The following is a 21,067-nucleotide window of genomic DNA, read 5'->3' as shown; positions in this document are numbered from 1 at the left end:
GTGCCAGACCCGTAGTTTTTTTTTTCCAAAAACTCGGAATGTTTTATTTTTATTTGTGAAACTTTGAATATTAATTAATATGATTTCAATTTTAATTTTAAATTTATATTTTCGAATTTAAATTTCAAAAATTTTATTTTTTTAAAAAAAATTAATATTTTTTACATTCCGAAGAAATTAATTATATTTTTTATTCGATCGATCGATGCGTTATTGGACATAAATCCATCGATCGATCTGTTTATAAAAAAACGTTCTGAATATACCGAGGGACATCTTCCTCGGTATCCTCGGTATATACCGAGGGACATGTTCCTCGGAATATTCCGAGGAAGATTTCCCTCGGTATATTCCGATCGATCGATGGATATATGTCCAAAAAAGCATCGATCGATGAGCTTCCGAGGAAATATCCCGACGAAGTTCTCCCTCGGTATATTCCGAGGAGATTTCCGACAAACTAGTGATCCTCGGAATTTACTCGGAAAATTCCGAGGAAAGAAGAAATTCCGAGGAATTATTTCCGAAGACTTGTTTCGTCGGTATATTGTCGGAATAACGTTATTCCGACGAAATTCCGACGATTTTTTCCCTCAGTATCCTTGCTGTTTTCTTGTAGTGTTCACTGAGTAATGCAGTTATCTGAAGCCTGAGGATTGTTGATCCACGAGCAATCCGTAATGTAGTTAACATGTTTACCAGTTCTTATCATTTCCGCTTCTAGATGAAAGGTAGGCGAAGGTAGCTTGCTCTAGGAACTTCACATGTTATTCGAAAAGGGTGAAATCCGGTTCTTCACTTAGTAGAGCTACCGGGTAGTGTACGACGACCTGTATCTAGCTCGTGGATCTACATATGAGTAATGCAGTTACCTGAAGCTTGAGGATCGTACCCTAAGTATTTACTTCACTGAGTAATGCAGTTACCTGAAGCCTGAGGATTGTTGATGAGATCAAGACTAGAATTTAGCACCAGGCAATTTTGTCTCGAGATTGTTAAGTCTCGCTGTTAACTTTGTGTTAAATGTATCAGCCCAGGGTCTTAACATACTTTCCATAAATTTCTTGGCACGTCTCCTGGCAAGTAACCTAGTGGTAGTGTTCAATATTCTTGTAGCTCTAGCTTGTACGTCAAGAAAGAAGTCACGAGACTTTAGCTGCCTTGATATGTTTCATTTTCACTCGGTGGTACGTTAACGTAGGGTACACTTCACCTTCTCTAATATTTCAGTTATATATGCTTTGGATCTTCTAAATCTGAATTAAAAATTTTTCGATGGTCCCTGAAACCATATAGTATATACAATACATGATTTGTCCCGTTGACCTTTTCCCCCGGTAAGTCAATTATCTCTTTGGGGACTAAATTTTCAGACAGTTAAATGGGTATATTCCCCGGATTTGGTGCCTGGATCAGTGAGAACACACAACACCCTACAAAATCTGAAAAAAATGTTAAATCCAAGCCAATGACACAGGCAAAAACTCACGAGGAGAGAGATGAGACGAAGGAGCAATTAAAACTATGGAGAGATGCAAATAAGAAGGAGCAATATCATGAACCTCCTCCTACCGTGAAGGTGAGATGAAATCAGCTAACAAGATTACAAAACATTTACCTCTATATATAGAGCTAAGAAATAAAGATCCATAATTTCATTTATATTTGAAGGTGCGTACACACCATAGTTCTGGCCTTTCCGATATGAAAATGGAATTTACGTTAGGATTGCCACCTCAAGTAGCTTACGACGTTTTAACTAATCCAGACAACATAACATACTCCAGAGAAATCAAAGGCCGCCCACTTCTGGTTTATTTCTTTAACTTATCATTATATAACTGTAACAAAAATAATCGAAGAAAAGCAATATTTTAGAGAGTGAGTTTTTTTTTTTCTTATGTAGAAAGCCGTATCAAGAAAAGTTATACCAGAGAAGGATGAAGATTATCAAGGGAGTATGGTGGACGTGGAGGTTGAGAACGAGTTGTCATGGAACTTCCTTTTCTTGTCAGGAACTATCCCAATACGTCTAAATGTCCTCGAAGACCCAAAAACACTTTATGTGAGAAACGTCTCTCTATCTCTCACGAGAATCAATGTTAGTGTTCAAGTCTTGGAAAATTTAATTAGGGTTTCTCCTGCTTATTGTCGGTAGGTACACTATCTGAAACAGCAAAATGGAATAAGGTTAATGGAAAATTTCGAGGGTAGGTTTACAGTGGAGCCAGTGTATGTTGATGCAGAACGCTTGTGCAAGCACAGGAAGCCAAAGAGTCAAGAAGAATACAGAAAATGTAGTGGTGGAAAAGGATTAATTGCGTCCAAGATTAAAGTGAACCAGACTTTTAGGCCTGCTTCTCCTTGGGATCTGCCACTAGTGTCTTCGTACGTTCGCCGGTTCACTGTCGAGACCACTAAGAAAGTGGCTGAAGATTTTCAAATGCGGGCTGGCGATATCCGAGGTTTTTGAAATGCACCAAAATCACATTATTATAAATTCGAATAGCATAATTTTTAAAGTTTAAAATTTCGTTATTTTCACCAAACAATGTAAGTATAACAAGTGAGCATGTTTAATTTGTCGTCTCCTATACTTTTCTGGCTATCATATGGCTTGTTTTTAACCACAATATGGCATGTCTGAATATATATATATGAGTCTTTGAGAAATATGTATTCATGTGAAGATTAATTTTAAAGATGGTTGTTTGCCAGGCAAGTAGTCTCGCATACAGTTTTGCCTAGAATATCCGACTTCTTTTCTTGAAGTTTTCTTGAATTTTAACACAAAATCAATTAATAAAGAATGTTGTATATTCTATTTATATACAAACTTACGTTACATCTTATTTCAGATGCGAAATTTGAAACATATAGCCTTGTGTGTGACATAATATCTGACGTTTGCAAGAGCGAAGTTACGAGAATTGAGCTGCCCACTTTCTTTCTTTTTTCCACAAACTGATTATATTAAAATTAAAAAGCCCTACGGCTTAGACGAACTACAACTGGAACAGTGTTCAACGACAAGAAGATAACAACTGGAGGTATACTCAGACAGTGTGACTAACAACAAATGTCCAACAATAACACAAAGGATAGATATGTTACAAAGGGAGACTTGCTCAAAGTAAAGAAACCTCTGAAAAGACTTCACTTGTACCTTTGAAACAATGCTCACAGCAGCGAGCAAGAAATAGTCGGAATCGACGTTGAAGAGACCTAACAGATAGGTTTGGACGGCAAAACTACCTGTTGAGGAGCTGGATGTGGCTGAGCAGCCCATTAGACCAGCGAAATCGGTACTAACACCGACTGAAATTTCCGACGAGACTATGTGAATCTCAAATAAGTCGGAAAGCATGGCCGTTAAGAGTTGAGAAACTCCGTAACAGTGACCAGAAGGCCTGAAATGCCTGAATTTAGATTTAAAATTCCAATATAGGGTTTTGCTGAGAGGTATGTCGCGCCAGTCGTTCTCAGATTGCTCACCAGAGAGCAATGATAAATCAAACTCTCCACGTCCGGTGGGACTCGTCGTTGTAGTGCAGAGCACAAGGGAGAATCGTTGTTGCAGGGCACACATAATGGAGATGGATACAGGTATACTTCGTCGAAGTGAGATAGAGGCGGTGGTGGTATTATCATTACCGGTGGGGAGGAGGTCAACATGAACGGCGGTGGAGAAGCAGGGAGCAGCAAGTACGGTGGAGCAGTAGACTCTACCGGCAAGGCAGATCTGGTTTAGCTTTGCCTCAACGCCACGATGTCGTCGGATCTCGTAGATGAAGCGGGTTGAAAGACCACCGGAGGTGAAGAGGAAGGGCTGAACATCCCCGAAGCAAATCACCACCCATACTTTAACAATCAAAAGCCAGTCCTCAAAGCTTTGATTTGCTGAGTATTGGAGAGAGACCAGCCTGGAGACGTTTTCTTCAACCAAAATCTCCACATTACTACACCAATCTTGCAGAGGTGGAGACCCGGCCCTTAAGGCTAGGTTTGGCACGTAACGATCAAGCTGCGTGTTCATGGATCTGAAGGGACGATAGGGATGCGTACTGGTTCGATTCAGAGGTGAATGGAGTAGATCTGGCGGGACCGGTGGGTCTGGTGGCTCTGGGGAACGAGGAGGAGGAGCGACGAGGTTCCCCGACAAGGTCCTCTCACCTAGAATGAACCGTTGTTCTGCTGAATCTACCTGACTCGAGGGTAGTAGCTTGAGCAGAGTCACACCTTCAGACAGCATGGAGCCAAACAGAGAAGAGACGCCGGAGTGAAGTGACGGAAAGGCCGGAGTGAAGTAACGGATAGACCGGAGAGAGTGGAGTTGCGGCGGTCAGAAGTGGAGCGGGGCGGAGGAGGAACACCGGAGGCAGAGGCTCATGTTGAAATCTTCGATCTGGCGGCTGCTTCGTAAGTCGTGCCTGGGAGCGTTGAAGGGCTTTTAATAAGACACAACTCAGCTGCCCACTTTCTTATCTTTTGTTCGTAGCCGTATGTGTACGAAATTAAGGTTGACTTCAAGCATAACCAAATATCTCACGTCAATAATTAACCGACTTTGTACTTCGTATTGATTTAAATTCCTCTTGTTGATTGATGGGATGAAGCTAATCTTTAAAAAGTACAAGCTTTCCCAGAGAAAACATTGGCTAATGACTCGATAGAAAAGATCCCCACATGCCTGTTAAGAGAAACAAAAGCTGGTTTTGTATTTTGTGACAACTTTTTATTAATCTATGAATGCGGAAACAGAACATCAGTAATAGTTATAACAAAGTTAAATGAGGCCTAAACAAGATCCCATTTTGCCTGACCAAGAAAATGACAACTTAATTCCTCACAGAAATCAAATCTAGGTCATACGGATTTATATCGTATCCCAAGTTTTTCCTTTACCATGCTAGACCGCTTGGACAATTTTTGTAAATTTTAAACGATCGATTGGTTAATTCAAGATGTAAGAAGTGATGAAATTTTTGTTTCAGATAATGGAACACCATGTCTTCGAAACAGGTTGGAATGTTAGAAGAGATTTTATGAGGTCAATCTAGTGAGAATCTCCGTTGTTAGATCAATGGGGAGATCTTTGAGACTTGGACGGTCTTTAGACTCGTCTTTGTTAGGCTCTTGCTCCTCGCTTTTCATGTGGACAAGAAGTCAGGAGATGAGCATAAGCTTCCATGCATGTAGGTTCTCTAACTATATGTGGTCTACATTAGGGAATTTTAGCTATTTATACATAGATTTAATATTAAACCATTGAGGACTAGGAACCTGGTTGTCGTTTGTTGATGACTAACTGATTAAGTCGATGTGTTGATATTTATAAGTTGTTCTTATCGTTTCCATATAGCGTTCCGTTTAGTTAATTAGATTAGATAAGGAATTAGATGTCGAGAAAAAAAAAGATAAGGAAATAGATTTTATAACGAGTTTGGATTAGAAATGAGTTCACAATTTTTTTTTTTTTTTTTTTTGAGGGTGTTGACCATGTTCTAGACACAAAAGACACAAGTAACAAAAGTATTTCCTAAAACAATCCCAAACCACACACTCTTATTATTCTTTTAACTCAATAATTTCACTCAAGTCCTGTAGGAATACTTTGTTCATGTCTGAAGAAATTCTCAGGATCGAACTTAGCTTTAATCTTCACCAACCTCTCAAAGTTTCCCTTGAAGTATTTATTCCCCCATTCTCTTGCATCACTTCCCTTACCATTCATCCCCAAATCAAGATCTCTATAGTTCACATATGCGGCTCTAGGGCTTTTCGACACATACTGCTCCATGTAACTATACATATCCCTCATCCAGTCCATATGCTTGGCCTCGCTCGCTTTCCCGTCTTGCCACAAAGTCAGCCATTGGATCTTGAACAAAGTCCCACTCCTATGTGGGAAAGGTGTCTCTGTCTCAGGGATTTTCGCCATCATTCCTCCATAAGGATTCCATATAGTCAATGGTGAATCCTCTTCTAGAAGCTTTTTCCATAGCCCTTCTAGTCCTTCTATTGGAATTGGCTCCTCCACATAGTCTGACTTGGCTTTGAAGTAATTCTTGAACAAGGATTTTCCATCAAGTAGAGCTTCCGGTGGCGCGGTGCTCGGGAAACCAGCAATGTACATCAGTGACTTGATCCAGCTTGTCTCTACACAATCTTTCTTCATTAGTCCAAGCTGTGGAAAACTCCTCTGCATCACCTGTCAAAAAACCAGGGTTGAAAACTTGAAATTGTCATATTCAAACTTCTTTCCTAAATTCGTAATATACTTATAACCCAAATTAAATTGGGCGAATCTATTTTTAAGTTTTTGTTACAAAAATAACATTCAAGAAATAAAATGACCAAAATAGCCTCTTTTTTTTAACTTTTAATTTTTTATTTTTTTAAAGTTTGAAACCTTATCCCAAAGATCTTAACTCTAAATCATAAGTCTAGATCAATTAAACCTAGGGTTAATAAAACTTATTTTAGTCATTTTTTTAAAGCTATTTTTCTGACAAAAACTAAAAAATGTTTTTTAAGTCTATTTTTGTGACAAAAACTAAAAAATGGGGGAATTTCTCGATTAAATTTCATAATATTACAATATAAACCCATCACGTTACCTGCATCAGCCTATTAGCGTCACCAAGAAACTGGCCTTGGTACGAAACTGAGATAGTTCTTTCTTTGCTCTTAGGGGTCTTGCTCGCCGGCTGAATGATCGCGCGGATAAAGAGATCTTCGTCGAGCTTGTCGGCGACTTGTTGCCACTTGTACAAGATCCTAGTTCCGTCTTGCTCTAACGTCTTCGTGACAGTGAACACCGTCACTGTCTCAGGCACAGGAACGAGCTTTATTTTCCAAGCAAGAATGACACCGAAGCTTCCTCCACCGCCACCGCGAATTGCCCAGAAAACATCTTCTCCCATCGCCGCGCGGTTCAAGATTTTGCCGTCTGCGTCAACGATTCTGGCGTCGAGGACGTTATCAGCTCCGAGTCCGAACTTACGCATCATTGAACCGTATGCTCCGCCGATTATGTGGCCGCCGATGCCAAGGCTGGTGCATAAACCCGCCGGAAAACCATGGACTTTGCTTTTCTCTTGGATCCTTTAAACAGTGAAAAGTAAAGTGATTATATAATCAAAAGATGAAAAAAAAAGTGATTATATAATCGGGTCATAATCATAGCTTAACCATATTCCAGTTTTCAATATATTGGTTCGGTTTAAGAGTGGTTATAAAACCAGTCCCTTAACTGTAAAAAAAAAAACGTAACAGTTCGGAATATTTCAATTGGTTAACCGGATTTTATGTTTGACAAACCGCATATATGTGATCTGCTCGGTTCTTTCTGGCATCTTATACCAAAAAGAATCACGAGTTCAAAAACGTTTTTTCTTAACTTATAGAGTGTGATAGTGACAACGCAGGAAACGCGAGCCGTAGCTTTAAAAGTTTTCTTAAAAACTAATAAGGTAAGAAAAAGTTATTAAATATTTTTACAATCCGTCCTGTTCCTTCTTTTTTAATAAATTGGAATAATTTTGTGTAAAACAAAATATATAAACATTATGTTTTTTTAAACTAGTGTAGCTAATACTACTTTTTGTGGCGTAGTGAAGGAAGGGTCGGGAGTATATAAATCGTTATAAAGGCGAGATAAATTAAAAAACTATAACAAATGATTCTCTCATCAAAAAGGACCAAACATACATAAAGATCCGTGGAGTAAAAAAGTATTTACCTGTAATAAACCTCTCCAATAGAAGCACCAGCGTGAACCCACGCGGTGTTACTTTCCAAATCAACGTTGATGTGCCTAAGCTTCGACAAATCAACGATCACAAACGCCGTTTCCATCTCGGAGACGTAAGATAGGCCTTCATAGTCATGACCGCCGCTTCTTAACCGCAAGTGAAGCTGCAGCTTCTTGGCACAAGCCACGGCGGCTTGAACGTGTGTTTCGTAAAGCGGCTCGAAAATAAACTCAGGCTTCGGATTTGAAGGCATCAAGTAACGGAGGTTCTGAGCGGACGTCTCTAACGCCATTTTGTAGGAAGAGGCGTTTAGGTCGCGAGTGAAGAACGAAGAGTCCATCGGAAACGAAGCGTCGGAGTTGTCGACCAAACACATCACGAAGTCTTGTTGGATTGTGGAAGATGAAAATGGAATGTGAGAAAGAGATAGTAATAGCAGCGCTACGAGAAACGCGTTTGCGTCTGTTATTATCGCAGACGCCATTTTTTGGTTTTTGTTTCTTGCTTATGAGGTTTTAAGGTTGCTTGATGAGTTCATATGTATCGTTGGGGTTTTATAGGGAGAGGGAAGAATTTTATACGTAAAGTTGATGTAATAATTACGTCATGCTCTTTTACTCATTACGATTACTATTTACGTAGTGTATAGTGTTCTGTTTTTTTTTTTGTTTTTTGAAAAAAGTGTTCTTCTGTTTTATTACAGTTTTGGAATCACTAACATTTATAGCCTTTTTGAAATGGGAGTTTATCCTTATAACATTTCCACAATAACTTCTTAATTTAATTAAAACTATCTTCAAATGCTATTCTATCTTTTCAAAAAAATTAGAGTACAATATAAAATGACTCCTAAAGCAAAACTATTATAGTTTATTTATATTTTTATTAAATGTTAAATAAAAGAAATATAATTAGAATAAAATCAATCTTGTTTTGAAATTATTATATCTCTTATAAAAGAATAGGACTACTTTATTATAAAATAAAAATATAATTATACATTGGAGATGCTTTAATAGTAATATATAGTTTCTCAATATTCTAAAAATTGGTCTTGGAGGCGAATAGGCACCTGCGACAAATCTGGATGCCTAGGCGAGAAATCGGTTCTATCCAAAATAATTTTCTTAAAATCAGATTTATGCGATCTAAATCAGTTTAAACCGTTCTAAATTAGTTAAATCAATCTAAATTGGTCAAATCTCTAAAATCAAACAGTAATATTAGTTTAAATCAACAAGTTTGTCTAATTTCTTTTTTCTTTTGTATATCTAATTTTTATAATTCATCAAAATAATTTTATAATTAAACCTAAACCTAAAATCAAAATATCTTATATAAATGTAAAGTATATAAATAAAAAATTAATAATTTTTTAATGACTAGTTTCCGAATAATTTGCATAGTCGCTAGTCCTCTACTAAGCGTCTAGTTACCTCTAAAAATCTTTTTAACCATTGGAATTTCTAACTTAACTATGCATCTAATGAATTTTTTTTTAAGAAATAGTAACAGTGATTTCATTTATTTTGTACATATAGCTTACTTAATTGTGGAGATTTTTTTAGTTTGATGATTTGACTAAGAATTTATTAATATTTATATACATTAAGGGGATATCTTCAGCTGAGAGTTTGAAGTGATTTATTTTGAAATGAAAAATTCACTATAATTCAGACATTAGTTTTAAAAACTCATTTAAAATCTGTTATTATCGAACTTGACATTTTATTAAGTATTATGAAGTCTATTGTTATTGAAAATATTTTAAGTTGTATAGTTTTAAAATTTTCAAATGATTTTAGAGCGTTTAAATGGAGTTTTGTAGTTAAAAATAAAATAAAAACTCAAATTTCATGGTTTTATGTGATATTTAGAGTAGTTTAACAAAGTTCATTTTAAACTCTTAAATTCATATAAAATCATCTAAATTTTTATTAAAAAATCAAATCACCCGAAACTTTAAATTAAATATACTATATCTTTTCCCTAAGAGATATTGGGTTCAAGTTTTGGAAAAAATGTGATTATTAATAGGTATGTAGATTAATAAAATAAATTTTTTTTTTTTGAAAATTGGATAAAATAAAAATTTACATGAGACATTTTTAACATTGTGCAAATACAAACGTATGGTTTACATCTTCACTAATAATCATATGTTACTTCTCATGAAGCATATAGAATTATTGGTTGTAAAACCGTTTTAAATAATACTCCCTCCGTTCGGGAATAGTTGACGTTCTAGTGATTTTTTTTTGTGTCAATATATTTGACGTTTACGGAGTCCAATGAGAATAATGAGAGAAGTTGATGTTTCTACCCTTGTAATATTAACGTGACTTTTAGCATCTTTATGACTAAATTACTAATCTAAAGCAATTGAAAAGGTTAAATTAGAGATTACATCAGTTTTCTTAATGTTTGTGCAAAACTGGAAAACGTAGAATAAAAAAATACTAAGGGAGTATTTAGAAAATTGGCATTAAAATTTTCTATTAGTCTTGAAACACTTTGGCATTAGTTCGCCCGAAAGCGCTCTTAAATTAAATATCTACGTATCAAATCATGAACGTGAATTATACATAGATGTCAATATGCCATCTTTCTGGATTGCACCGAATATAATGTCTTGCCTTGGCAAGTGCGAGTTCCCATAAAATCATAACTAACCTTTTTATTCAAATTATTTGTATTTGTTTCCTTATTTCTTAGCACAGCCATACGAGCAGGTTGCTAACCGAGTTATCTGTGACATTGGTGACTGAAAACCTAGCAGGATTTTATGGGAACTCCCATTTGGCAAGGAAACTTGCTCGTTTCTGTGAAGACAAAAATGAAAAATAAACCAAATAAAATTTCGTTGGTCAAGTGGTTTGACGAACAGTTTATTTACATTATAAAGTTTGGATTTTGATTCCTAAAAAATGTAAATTATACAGAATATTGAAAAAATCTTTAGAAAAAATCTTTACCATAACGTAAAAAGTACCATTTGGTATAGATCTCAGACGTATTCAGATGTAAATCACAGTTAGAATTGTAGTACGTAGTATCATATATGTAATGTCATAATTAACCGGCGTGAAAACATAAAATGAAATGAAATGAATCTGTTAATCTATAATTTGTTTTATTGCTAATTGATTATGACCCCAAGTTTATGGAGGAATACATGGTGCTCGAAAGTAGGTCATAATTTGTGGGCTTTGACTTTCGAGGTACAAGGTGCTTCATAATTTCAAAGATACTGACACCACCAGCTCCAGTAATTTTGGCTCAAAAGTTAATTTCATTTTCTTATATTTATCTTAGAATAAAATAATTTAATATAACCATATCTCTCCTTTTGACTTGTCTAATAAGATATTTACTTTATTATAGATTTTGATTCACATACATCTTCGGGAGTTCTGTTAAGTTCTATAATACAAAATGTCATATCAACCGTACACCCTTTGATATATTACATTGAGAAAGTTTAACATCTTTTCTTTTCTTATATGACTATTAGAAATGTCATATATGGTTATTAACTCAATGGACGTTAGATAGAACAAGAAATGTGTGAATTCTATCAACAATAAGTTCTAGACGACGTTGCATTATAACGTTTATTTTAACTACCTTTTAATATAAACATTTTACAGAGTTAACAACATTTTTTTTTTTTATAACCGAGTGTCTTGGCCCCACCGAAATGGTCTAGACCAGAGACCGAAGCGAGTAAAGATACTGTCAGGACGTCACTACGTGGTTCACTGTGAACGGTACCGGGTTTCACTGTGAACGGTACCGGGTTTAACAACGTTTCTTGTGGTTGTTAAATTTAAGATGTAAAACTCAAGGAATAGGAAGATTAAATTAATTCAATTATTTTCCTTGTGTTTTTCAAGAAATTCATTAGAAGTGTGTATTTCTAGAAGTAGACAAATGGTTGATTTTTTTTTAGTGCAGTACTATTTCTATTGTTTGATAAAAATATGTATAATACTATTTAACGATATAATCAACTGTTGAAACCACTAGATCACAAGCTCCACCATGCTTGTGAACGCGTATCCACTTTAGAAGTCAGCCTATAAAACGAGCATATAATTTTAAGTAATATGCCTCAGTTTTTTCATATCCTTTTTACTTTAAAGAGATTCCCAAAAATACCGTGTGTTTTACATCTTGTAGATTTCGGTTTTACTTGTTGTTCTAAAATGACTAGTACCTCGAATCATTTTTTTGATAGATTAGAAAAAGTAATAAAATATATAAAATTAACCTCCAAAGATTAACATAAAAAATCCATATTTGATATAACTTTTTAAAAATAACATGATTTATTAAAATGAAAATCAAATGAAAAATTTCATAGGATAGTATTTTTTAGTTTATTAAAAGGCAAAAATACACTTATACCCTAGAGTTAGCTAATCTAGATTTAGAATTTAGAGTTAAGGGTTAGAATTTTGAGACTGTGATTTCCAATTTTAAAAAGTAAATATTAAAATTTTAGAATAAAAAAAGTTGTTTTGGTGACAAAAACTTAAAAATGACTATTTGAGGAATTGTCCAAATCAAATATACAAAGTTTAATCAATATATAAGCCACAAAATTTAACATTCTTTCTTTTATATAAAAATATTTCGAAAATATAAAATTTTTAAACAAACATTTTTAAAAATTAGTAACTTTATAAATTAATAAAATATCACAGTTTTGGAATTATTAATTTATAGAGATTTTACTGTAAGTTGTTTTGTGGATCAAATTGCTTAATTAAATGTGTTAAGTATAATATTTGATGAAAAAAATTACAAAATCAACAAAGTTTAATCAATATAAGGCGCAATAGTAAATTTCTTAAATGTTAGACTTAAGTACTTAACAATCAAATATGCAATATATACCCATAATCAAAAACTAGTATGTGTCTTTTGTCGTCCAAAATATATTTGTTCCATTATAGGAACTGGATTGCTTTTGCGTTTTGGTGTAAGACCTAAATAAGTAGTAAGATATTTTTCTCACAAATTCAAATACTAAGATAAGTGGTTATTTTTGTCACAGAAAAAAAAAAGATAAGGGGTGATTGATAGTATTTGTCGCCAATTTGGCTTAAATGCAACAAAGTGACATCAAAGGTCTTTATCTAAAGATTAATTATGCAATGGCATAAGTGGCACTTGCTTCCAAATCCTAGTTTTTAAAAATATTTTGAGATAATCACACTTAAGTAACTGTGAAATTTTACTTCTTTTACGAATCATAAGTCTTTCTATAATAGTATAGTATACCGGCGTTTTAATGATACGAAGTAGCCTTACGGGCGCACGGCGCATCAACTCTTTTTCTTTTGTTAAAGATACACCATTATCTCGATTCTTTAATACAAATGTAGATTGTATAACGTCACCTGGATTTAATGCTGTGCTCATCGCGCTATATTATAATTTGTAAATAGGGATTCTAATTTATGAGCAGTTTCTAGGGGTAAAAATGTGATGGGAAACAATCCCGTTAGAGGAGTCTAATTAAATAGCTAAACTTTGCCCACCACCTAAAAATTCTAAATCATTTTTATCGACACAGAATAGAAAACACTTCACGTGTTAGGATAATAATCTAATTTCTTTTAGTTGAAAAACAAACTCTACCGACAGTTCTTCTCAGTTGAAGAAAAATTGTAGGAAATTATTTCAAAAGTACAAAAAGTCAACTAATTTAGTTTACATAGGTATAAAATTATATGAAAGTTTTATAGAGACACTTCACATGTCTCTAAATAACAAAACAAAACGCTGTAGTAAGAATTAGCTGATTTTGAAAGAAAAAATTTACCACTATAGACCAACTTCTGGTTTAGATACGTCAAAATCACACGAAACACACAAAATTATGATTAATGTTTTGGTGTCAAGATCGACCCACTTAAAAAAGATGTTAATCTTATGGAATTATAGGTGCATGTGTATGTATTTTATCATTTTGAATTTGATCTAATGTTTTTGTTTAATGGCAAGTGTAATTGGGCATTGAGAAATTGCGCCGGTTAATGCGCGAATAGATAAAGCATTCAAAAGCTCGAATACAAATCAACAACGTCAGTTTTATATCTTCCAAATGATGCACTTCCAACTTTTGGTGGGTGGTCCGCTGCGTCGGTATGTTTATAATATGCACAGAGAGTGAGAGACATTTCCTAAGCTTTATGCGTATGCGGATATATTTCCTCTTCTGAAAAACAAAGCCACGGTTTGACATTTTTACATATTTTTAAAAAGGGGAAATTGGGCTCTGTAGCTATGAAAAAAACACTAATCAGCTAGATGGCCATTTTTCCTAATACACATGTACATGGTGTGACTTTTATATAATATTGTCATTTTGTCCTTCTATCCTACCTGCAAACAAAAACAATTTTCATTATTAATTATTAACAACAAAAGTAATTCGTGGTCCTACAACATACATATATTTTTTGCAAATTATTTTTTATTTGGTAAATCCATAATAGCTTTGGGAAGAAGAAGTCTATTTTTGCAAAGGCTTTAGCGGTGATGGACGGGAAGTATCGGAGATTCGAAAATCTACATATGCGACGAGCAATTCTAGGCGCGGTGCCAATATGACTGAACTCTTGCCGACTTCCCATGTACGTTTTGCGGAAAATACTTTTAACTAGTGTAAGTCATGGTTGCAATATTGTTCCATTCCATTTGACAATTTTATTATGTTTTATTCCATTTGACAATACTATTTTATCATGTTCCATTCCACTTGACAATCACTAAAGAGTGTTCTATTTTGTTTAAAAATAGAATTTGTAATTTTTTTAAGTTAATATTTGGGTTTAGGGTATATGGGTTTAGGGTTTAGGTTTTAGTATTTAGAAGGTGAGTGGTTATAGTTGGGGTCATCATTAACTTATTCTATGGAATCATAGACATTTCATAATTTCATCAAAATATATTATGCTATTTATTTTGTTCCATTCTATTTGAGTTTAGGGTTTATACTTTAGTGATTAGAGTTTAAAGTTTATATTTGGGTTGATGCTTATATTAGGGTTTAGGGTTTAGGGTTCATAATTTCATCAATATATTATGCTATTTATTTTGTTCCATTCTATTTGGGTTTAGGGTTTATATGTGAATTTATGGTTTAGTGATTAGGGTTTAGAGTTTATATTTGAGTTTAGGGTTTATTGATTAGGGTTTTAGATTTAGTATTTAGTATTTAGGGGTTGGGGTGGGATTGGGATAAAGTTTAGTATATAGAGGTTAGATTCATATACTATTTGAGTGGTATGAAATACACTTTTTATTAATTTTTTATTTATTTATATGAGGTAAAGAAGTGTTTGACGTAGCTGATTTACGTGAGGTGAAAATAACGGTGTTTTACTTTTATCTATAACACCAAGTGACAACGTTATGCATTCTCTTTTTTTATCACCGGAAACTTGCTAATAAAGAGGATATAACCAGAAAAAATATGAGACAAAAACTAGTTACTTAATAACGTCAAAATCAATGTTATTTTCTTAATTTTCATTCAAAACTTAGCTACTGAGCAAATTCTCCCTTTAAAAAGATAGGGTTAATAAATATTTTTTTACGGGAACTATTTGTTTTCTTTTTAAGAAATCTCCAGCTAGTCCATTGGTATTTTGAGAAATAAAACATATACCAGCAAGTGAAATTTTTTATTAAAAATAAGCAATATATAGTATATGATTATAAGGTTTTTATTGCAGGTAAGTTTCAACCCGCATAAAAAACATAACAATTTGGACTTTGTCTTGGAAAGAGGTCATATTAAATATATGTTTGTGAACATATGAATTACAATGAAGTGAAATTATGGCAAAGAAGATTAGGTTTGAATACAAGTTAAAATTTAATTTCAGCGGACCAAAACTCCCCAAATATGTACGGTCTGAATGAGTGTTATTTATATAATCAGACACATTAACAACCTTCCGTCAAACTAAAAAAAAAAATCAATAAATTTATATCGTTTTCTAGTTTCACCAACCGGCACATGGTCCGCATGCAAATCTTTAAATCTGCTTTGATTTATTTAACAATTAAAACCACAACACAAAAACAAATATTTATAAAATTCTCTGTATGGGGTTTTAACTCCAGATTGCATATTTATTTTCATTGTTGTACAACACTATTTTACAAGGGTCGAGACATACTAAACATGTCATGATCCACTATTAGTCATTCTCAACTTCTAGTAGATAATGCTTGCCACAAGATGCCAATAGTAAATATATGTTAGCATGTTACCACTTTTTCTATGACGTGGTGGTTGGATCGGGTCAACTCCGATTTAATCTGCCGATTAAGTGCTTAGTGAATATTGCAGAGCCAAACTATATCAAACAAATTAAAAATCAACATTAGATGTCGACCAATAGAACAAACATGATTTATGAACGTTTGGTCGAAATTTTCACATCGATCCTTCTGAATCTTGGATGTTAGTCATATACTCCTCACGTAGTTATGTGTGTTTTCTTGAGTGACATCAAACTTCTCCAATGTTTTAAGCGACATAAACTAAGACATTAATCATTTAACAAAGCCAAGTTCGCATGTTAGTTAGTTTAGCCATAAAGCTGCGAAATACTCCCACGCCCAAGCAGCAAGCACTAACAGAAACAGTCACATGTATCTATATTATTTTATTATATTATGCTAAAATATCTCTTCTGGATAAGCTCTAAAACTAATATCAATTTTATTGATGATTTGTTATGATATGTAATAATCATGATGATGTGAAAAAGCAAATATGTACTTTAAATCCTTTTATGTTCCTTTACATCCTTAATAATGTTTCATAATCAACGGTCTATATAATTTCACAACATAATGGACATAGCAAAATCATTACAATCTTCTTTTGTGTTCTTTTCCTAATAAAGGTAGGATATAACAAAGATTTTCTGAAATTGAGTTCAACTTGAAACTAAATTTCCCTAGTACTTCTTTTTTTAATGAATGTTAAATTAATTCAAAAAAACTCAGTTTTACATCTAGTGCTACTGGTTTTTAAACTTTACAAACCAACTCCACGACTAAGAATTTAATCTCGATCCAAACCAATATGAGAGAGCATCACGGTACAAGTTGTCTCCACTTCTCGATAACAGGCACAATCGGTTCCTTATAGCTTTGTCTATATGCTTCTCCATGGTGGCAGCCGGGATGTCCACCTCACCATGACGACGTTGGTTACGTTCTCTCCATATCATGTGAATGGCACACTGAAATGAGTATCTGATGCAGAATTTTGGTATACGGTCCAGTGTTATGTCTCCCACAAACCCTGAGATGGTAAGCCAACAGTTGGTATATCGTCTTTTTAAAATACCTCGAGTTAATTTCTCCCAAACCAGTGATGAGTAACCGCATTCGAAAAAAGTGTGGTCCCTTGTCTCCGTCGCACTTTTACACAACACACAAGTGGTGTCGATGCCACTGCTCCACTTCACTACTCGATCCATTGTGGATAATCGATTTAGCATTGCCAGCCATGTGATGAATGAGAATTTAGGAGTAGCATACTTGAACCAAACTCCCTCTGCCCAATGTACTTCTTGTCTTGCTTGGCGCAGCATGTGCCAAGTTTCACGGGTAGAATATTTTTTGTTGGATCACAATCGTCCTCATTCATCCTTTGTCTTTGACGGCAGAGAGTGATCTGCTGTTCAACCTCATTTAGCAGAGCAGTACGATGTCTTCTTCTTGCTCGCGTGGAACAGAGAACCTCATATACCGTTGCCTCACGTCTGAACCCAAGATCGATGATCCCTCTATCCCCCAACTTGTTCATAAGCGTACCCATCTCAAGCCATTTGTCATACCAGAACGACGTTGCCATCCCATTCCCAATGGCCTTCATATGAAACGTTTTTGCAATATCTCGTAGCTTTAAAAATTTTCTCCACATCCAAAAACCTTGCTGCGACTTCTCACCAATCTCCCAAAAATGTTTCTTTTTTGTTAGGTACATGCGAATCCATCTGCCCCACAAAGAGTTTCCTGACAGAAAACGCCATATTAACTTCAGTCCATTCACTGTGTTGACTTCCTTTAGCGAACGAAACCCCAAGCCTCCTTCACTTGTCGGCAAACACAGCTCTGACCAAGCAACTTTAACCCCTGAATTTTTCAGCTCGGGCCCAGTCCATAAGAACGCAGAACAGAGCTGCTCTATCTCCTTAATACACTTACTAGGGAGACGATAAGCAGAGGCTCAAAAATTCACTGTGCTCATTAGCACCGACTTTATCAGTTGCATACGACCCGCATAAGAGAGGAACCCATTTTTCCAGAGACTTGACAAAATAGAAAGTGCGTTGCATTAATTTCCCAAGTACTTCTCTTTACCGTGAAGTTTGTAAACCAATGTCAAGGTTTTTGAAATTCAGTTCACGAATCATGGTACCTTTTTAATCTGAGGAACTCGAAACTAAATTTCTCTAATACTTCTCATTACCTTGAAATTTGTAAACGAATAAGTGAAAACTTGTACCAAAACCAGTAACCTTTGTTTTTAAATGCGTCGTCCATAACTAACGAATATACAAACATGAAGCAGCAAAAACCAATATTAATTCCATCCAGCGTTTTGAAACCCGACCTGAACCCACGGTCGAACCGGTAAATCCAGACATCGTATAAAATCCGGTTTGGATTTTAGGAAAAAAAAACTATTATTTTAAAACGCGATAAAGCTACGAAAACCCGTTAAAACCCGAAACTCGTCTACCGCTTGAACCACTAGTTGAACCCATACATAACTCTTACTTATTATTTTCTTATTTTCAATTACATTAATAGAATTTTTTTTGTATTTTAATTGAGAAGCTATCTTTTTAGTTTTTCAAAAATAAAAAAAGATTATATCAACAATGGATTATAAATCTATTAACAATACTAGTTAATGTGAATTGGTATTAGTTTATTTTTGTTATTGATAATCTATTACAATTTTATGTTTTACCTTTGGCTTATTTTAGTTTTAAAGTTTAATTTTATTATTTCACTAGAAATATAAATATTTAAGTATTTTAAATCTTGATATATTATTATTATATGTCATAATCTTAACTTGTTACAAAATTGTTAAAATTCTAAATTATTTTTTGATATTTTGTATATAAAATGAAAATAAAAATAAATAAAACTAAAGTTAAGTATTTTCTAAATGTTTTTTAAAACATAAAAATTTAGTATATTTTTCAATAGTTAATATATTATTATATAACAAAATTAGTTAATTTATTAATCCATGGATCGTCCGTGGTCGATCCAATAACCCGGTGACTTTGGAAATAGTCCGGTTCGAGGGGTTTAAGAACATTGGTTCCATCTGTTTTCTAATGACTGGTGTTTAAAGTTGTTTTAATTGTAGTTGGAGTTTTGTGTTAATTTTCAATCAATTTTTTATTATTATAATCATTAATGAATATAATATTGATTTAGATGATACTGAGGTATATACTAGTATAGATGTCCTAACTATATATCATATTAAAGCTTTAAATTCCAATATTGACCAAGGAGAGACATGAGTACAGTTTATGTAAACCACCGTCTTCCCAACAATCTCTTCTTTCCCATTGTCCCCTTCGCTTCATATACATTTATTGTGTATAGACTTCACAGACCATAAAATTTGATCTTTTTAGTAAAATAACGGTATATACCAGTTCAACCCTCTTGTGCTAGGATTTCGATCATAAAGATTTGTAAAAGCCAGACCTGGCGATAAAATACATTTAGTTATTATACCCATATGAATTTGAGTTGATTACTCTTTATAACACATTTTGATTTTGAGTTTCTCTTGCATTCATAGACACTTTCCACTTGACACTTTTTTGTAAGGTTCACTGGATTTTTGGACAGCTATAACCTTAAGAGAAGGAAAATGTTAGTTTATTTATTATTTTTCTTATTGTGTACTCTATGATTTCATTTGCTTTCATTTGCTTTCATCTCAAAATCTAAAATATATTAAATAAAAATAATTATCATAATAAATTATATATAAAATTCTCTATCTTTTAAGATTCATTTTCATATATGTATGTTAACTTGTAAACAATATTAATTGTGGACGTGGATTCCAAAGCGTGGATAGTAGAGTTATACACTAGTTGTGGACCTGAACACTTTAACACAGAGTTAATTGGCTTATACCTTTAAGAGCTTGTTCTTCGCTATAGTCTCCGGTAAGAAGAAACCCAATAACCATGTTTCCAACGTTACTCTCACCGTCACCGCTGATACCATCACCACGATCGAGTTTTGGTTCTAACTCGTTAAAGGTCTCATATTTCGATCTGATGTACATCCATCTGCTGGAGACTTCCTCGTGACCACATCCAATACAACACAACTAACTCTCGATCTTCGATAAGACAGCTCGATCAGAGATGTCTTATCCATTGGAACTCGATCAAAGCTGTCTTATCAGAGATCGAGAGCTAGGTAGTTGCGTTGGATTGGATGTGGTCACATGGTAAATCTTCAGCATCCAAAAATGATATTTTTAGCGAGTTGGAACCGCTCGATCGTGGTGGTGGCCTCGGCGGTGCCGGTGACGGTGGGAGTAACGGTGGAAACGTGGTTATGTGGGTTTTTCCTTGCCGGAGACTATGGCGAAGAATAAGCTCTTAAAGGTATCAGCCAACGATTTTCGTGTTAAGATATCCATGTCCACAACTAGTATATAATTCTACACTTTGGTGTCCACGTCCACACTTAATTTTGTTTACACTTTAATATATATATATATATATATATATATATTTATATATATATATATATATATATGAAAATGGATCTTAAAAGATAGAGAATTTTATGTATAATTTATTATGACAATTATTTATATTTAATACATTTTATAATTTGAGATAAAAGTAAATGAAAACATAAAGTGAAATAAGAAGAGGGGAAAAATTCATGCGATGAGAAGAAAACATCTTTTATATTAAAAACATAAAGCCAATGAAAGAAAGCATAAAGTATAGGGTCATAAAAATCTTTTTGACATGAGAAAGTGTGTCTCAATGATTAATTGTCCTATAGTATAATTGAAAAGTGAGAAAGTGTCTCTAAGCAGCGTAAAAAAACTCTCAGAATTGCAGAAAGACATAAAAATATTGTTTTGTGTGAAACTATACATATTGACAATTTTAATCTAGAACCCTCACAAATATTGGCTCTAACTGATAGGCCTAATAACGGCCCAAAATTCATAAATTTGGGCCGTATCATTTCAC

General features: G+C 34.0%; 2 protein-coding genes across 2 annotated transcripts; one reads left to right on the top strand and one right to left on the bottom strand.

Moving 5' to 3' along the window:
* The first annotated feature begins 1,276 nt into the window (after positions 1–1,276).
* Positions 1,277–2,723, top strand: LOC106293808. Its single transcript, XM_013729446.1, has 4 exons — positions 1,277–1,579; positions 1,672–1,812; positions 1,907–2,065; positions 2,159–2,723. The coding sequence occupies exons 1-4, from the start codon at positions 1,382–1,384 to the stop codon at positions 2,471–2,473; spliced, it is 813 nt and encodes a 270-aa protein (XP_013584900.1). The 5' UTR covers positions 1,277–1,381; the 3' UTR covers positions 2,474–2,723.
* A 2,851-nt stretch (positions 2,724–5,574) lies between these two features.
* On the bottom strand, positions 5,575–8,296 carry LOC106343478 (reticuline oxidase-like protein). The gene is made up of 3 exons (XM_013782707.1): positions 7,745–8,296; positions 6,621–7,107; positions 5,575–6,211 (listed from the first exon to the last, which is right to left on the bottom strand). Exons 1-3 carry the CDS (start codon positions 8,239–8,241, stop codon positions 5,591–5,593), a joined length of 1,605 nt encoding a protein of 534 aa, XP_013638161.1. The 5' UTR covers positions 8,242–8,296; the 3' UTR covers positions 5,575–5,590.
* Positions 8,297–21,067: the final 12,771 nt, after the last annotated feature.

Source organism: Brassica oleracea, chromosome C5 (genome assembly GCF_000695525.1).
Source record: "Brassica oleracea var. oleracea cultivar TO1000 chromosome C5, BOL, whole genome shotgun sequence".
NCBI lineage: Eukaryota > Viridiplantae > Streptophyta > Magnoliopsida > Brassicales > Brassicaceae > Brassica > Brassica oleracea.
The sequence above is the reverse complement of the archived record's forward strand: the minus strand, read 5'-3'. Positions and strand labels throughout refer to the sequence as shown.

Coding starts and splice junctions, on each gene's coding strand:
- LOC106293808 (XM_013729446.1), top strand. CDS start 1,382: ATGGGTATATTCCCCGGATTTGGTGCCTGGATCAGTGAGAACACACAA. Junction 1,580..1,671: donor AACCTCCTCCTACCGTGAAG/GTGAGATGAAAT, acceptor TTATATTTGAAG/GTGCGTACACACCATAGTTC. Junction 2,066..2,158: donor AAGACCCAAAAACACTTTAT/GTGAGAAACGTC, acceptor TATTGTCGGTAG/GTACACTATCTGAAACAGCA.
- LOC106343478 (XM_013782707.1), bottom strand. CDS start 8,241: ATGGCGTCTGCGATAATAACAGACGCAAACGCGTTTCTCGTAGCGCTG. Junction 7,108..7,744: donor ATTGGAGAGGTTTATTACAG/GTAAATACTTTT, acceptor CACTGTTTAAAG/GATCCAAGAGAAAAGCAAAG. Junction 6,212..6,620: donor ACGCTAATAGGCTGATGCAG/GTAACGTGATGG, acceptor GTTTTTTGACAG/GTGATGCAGAGGAGTTTTCC.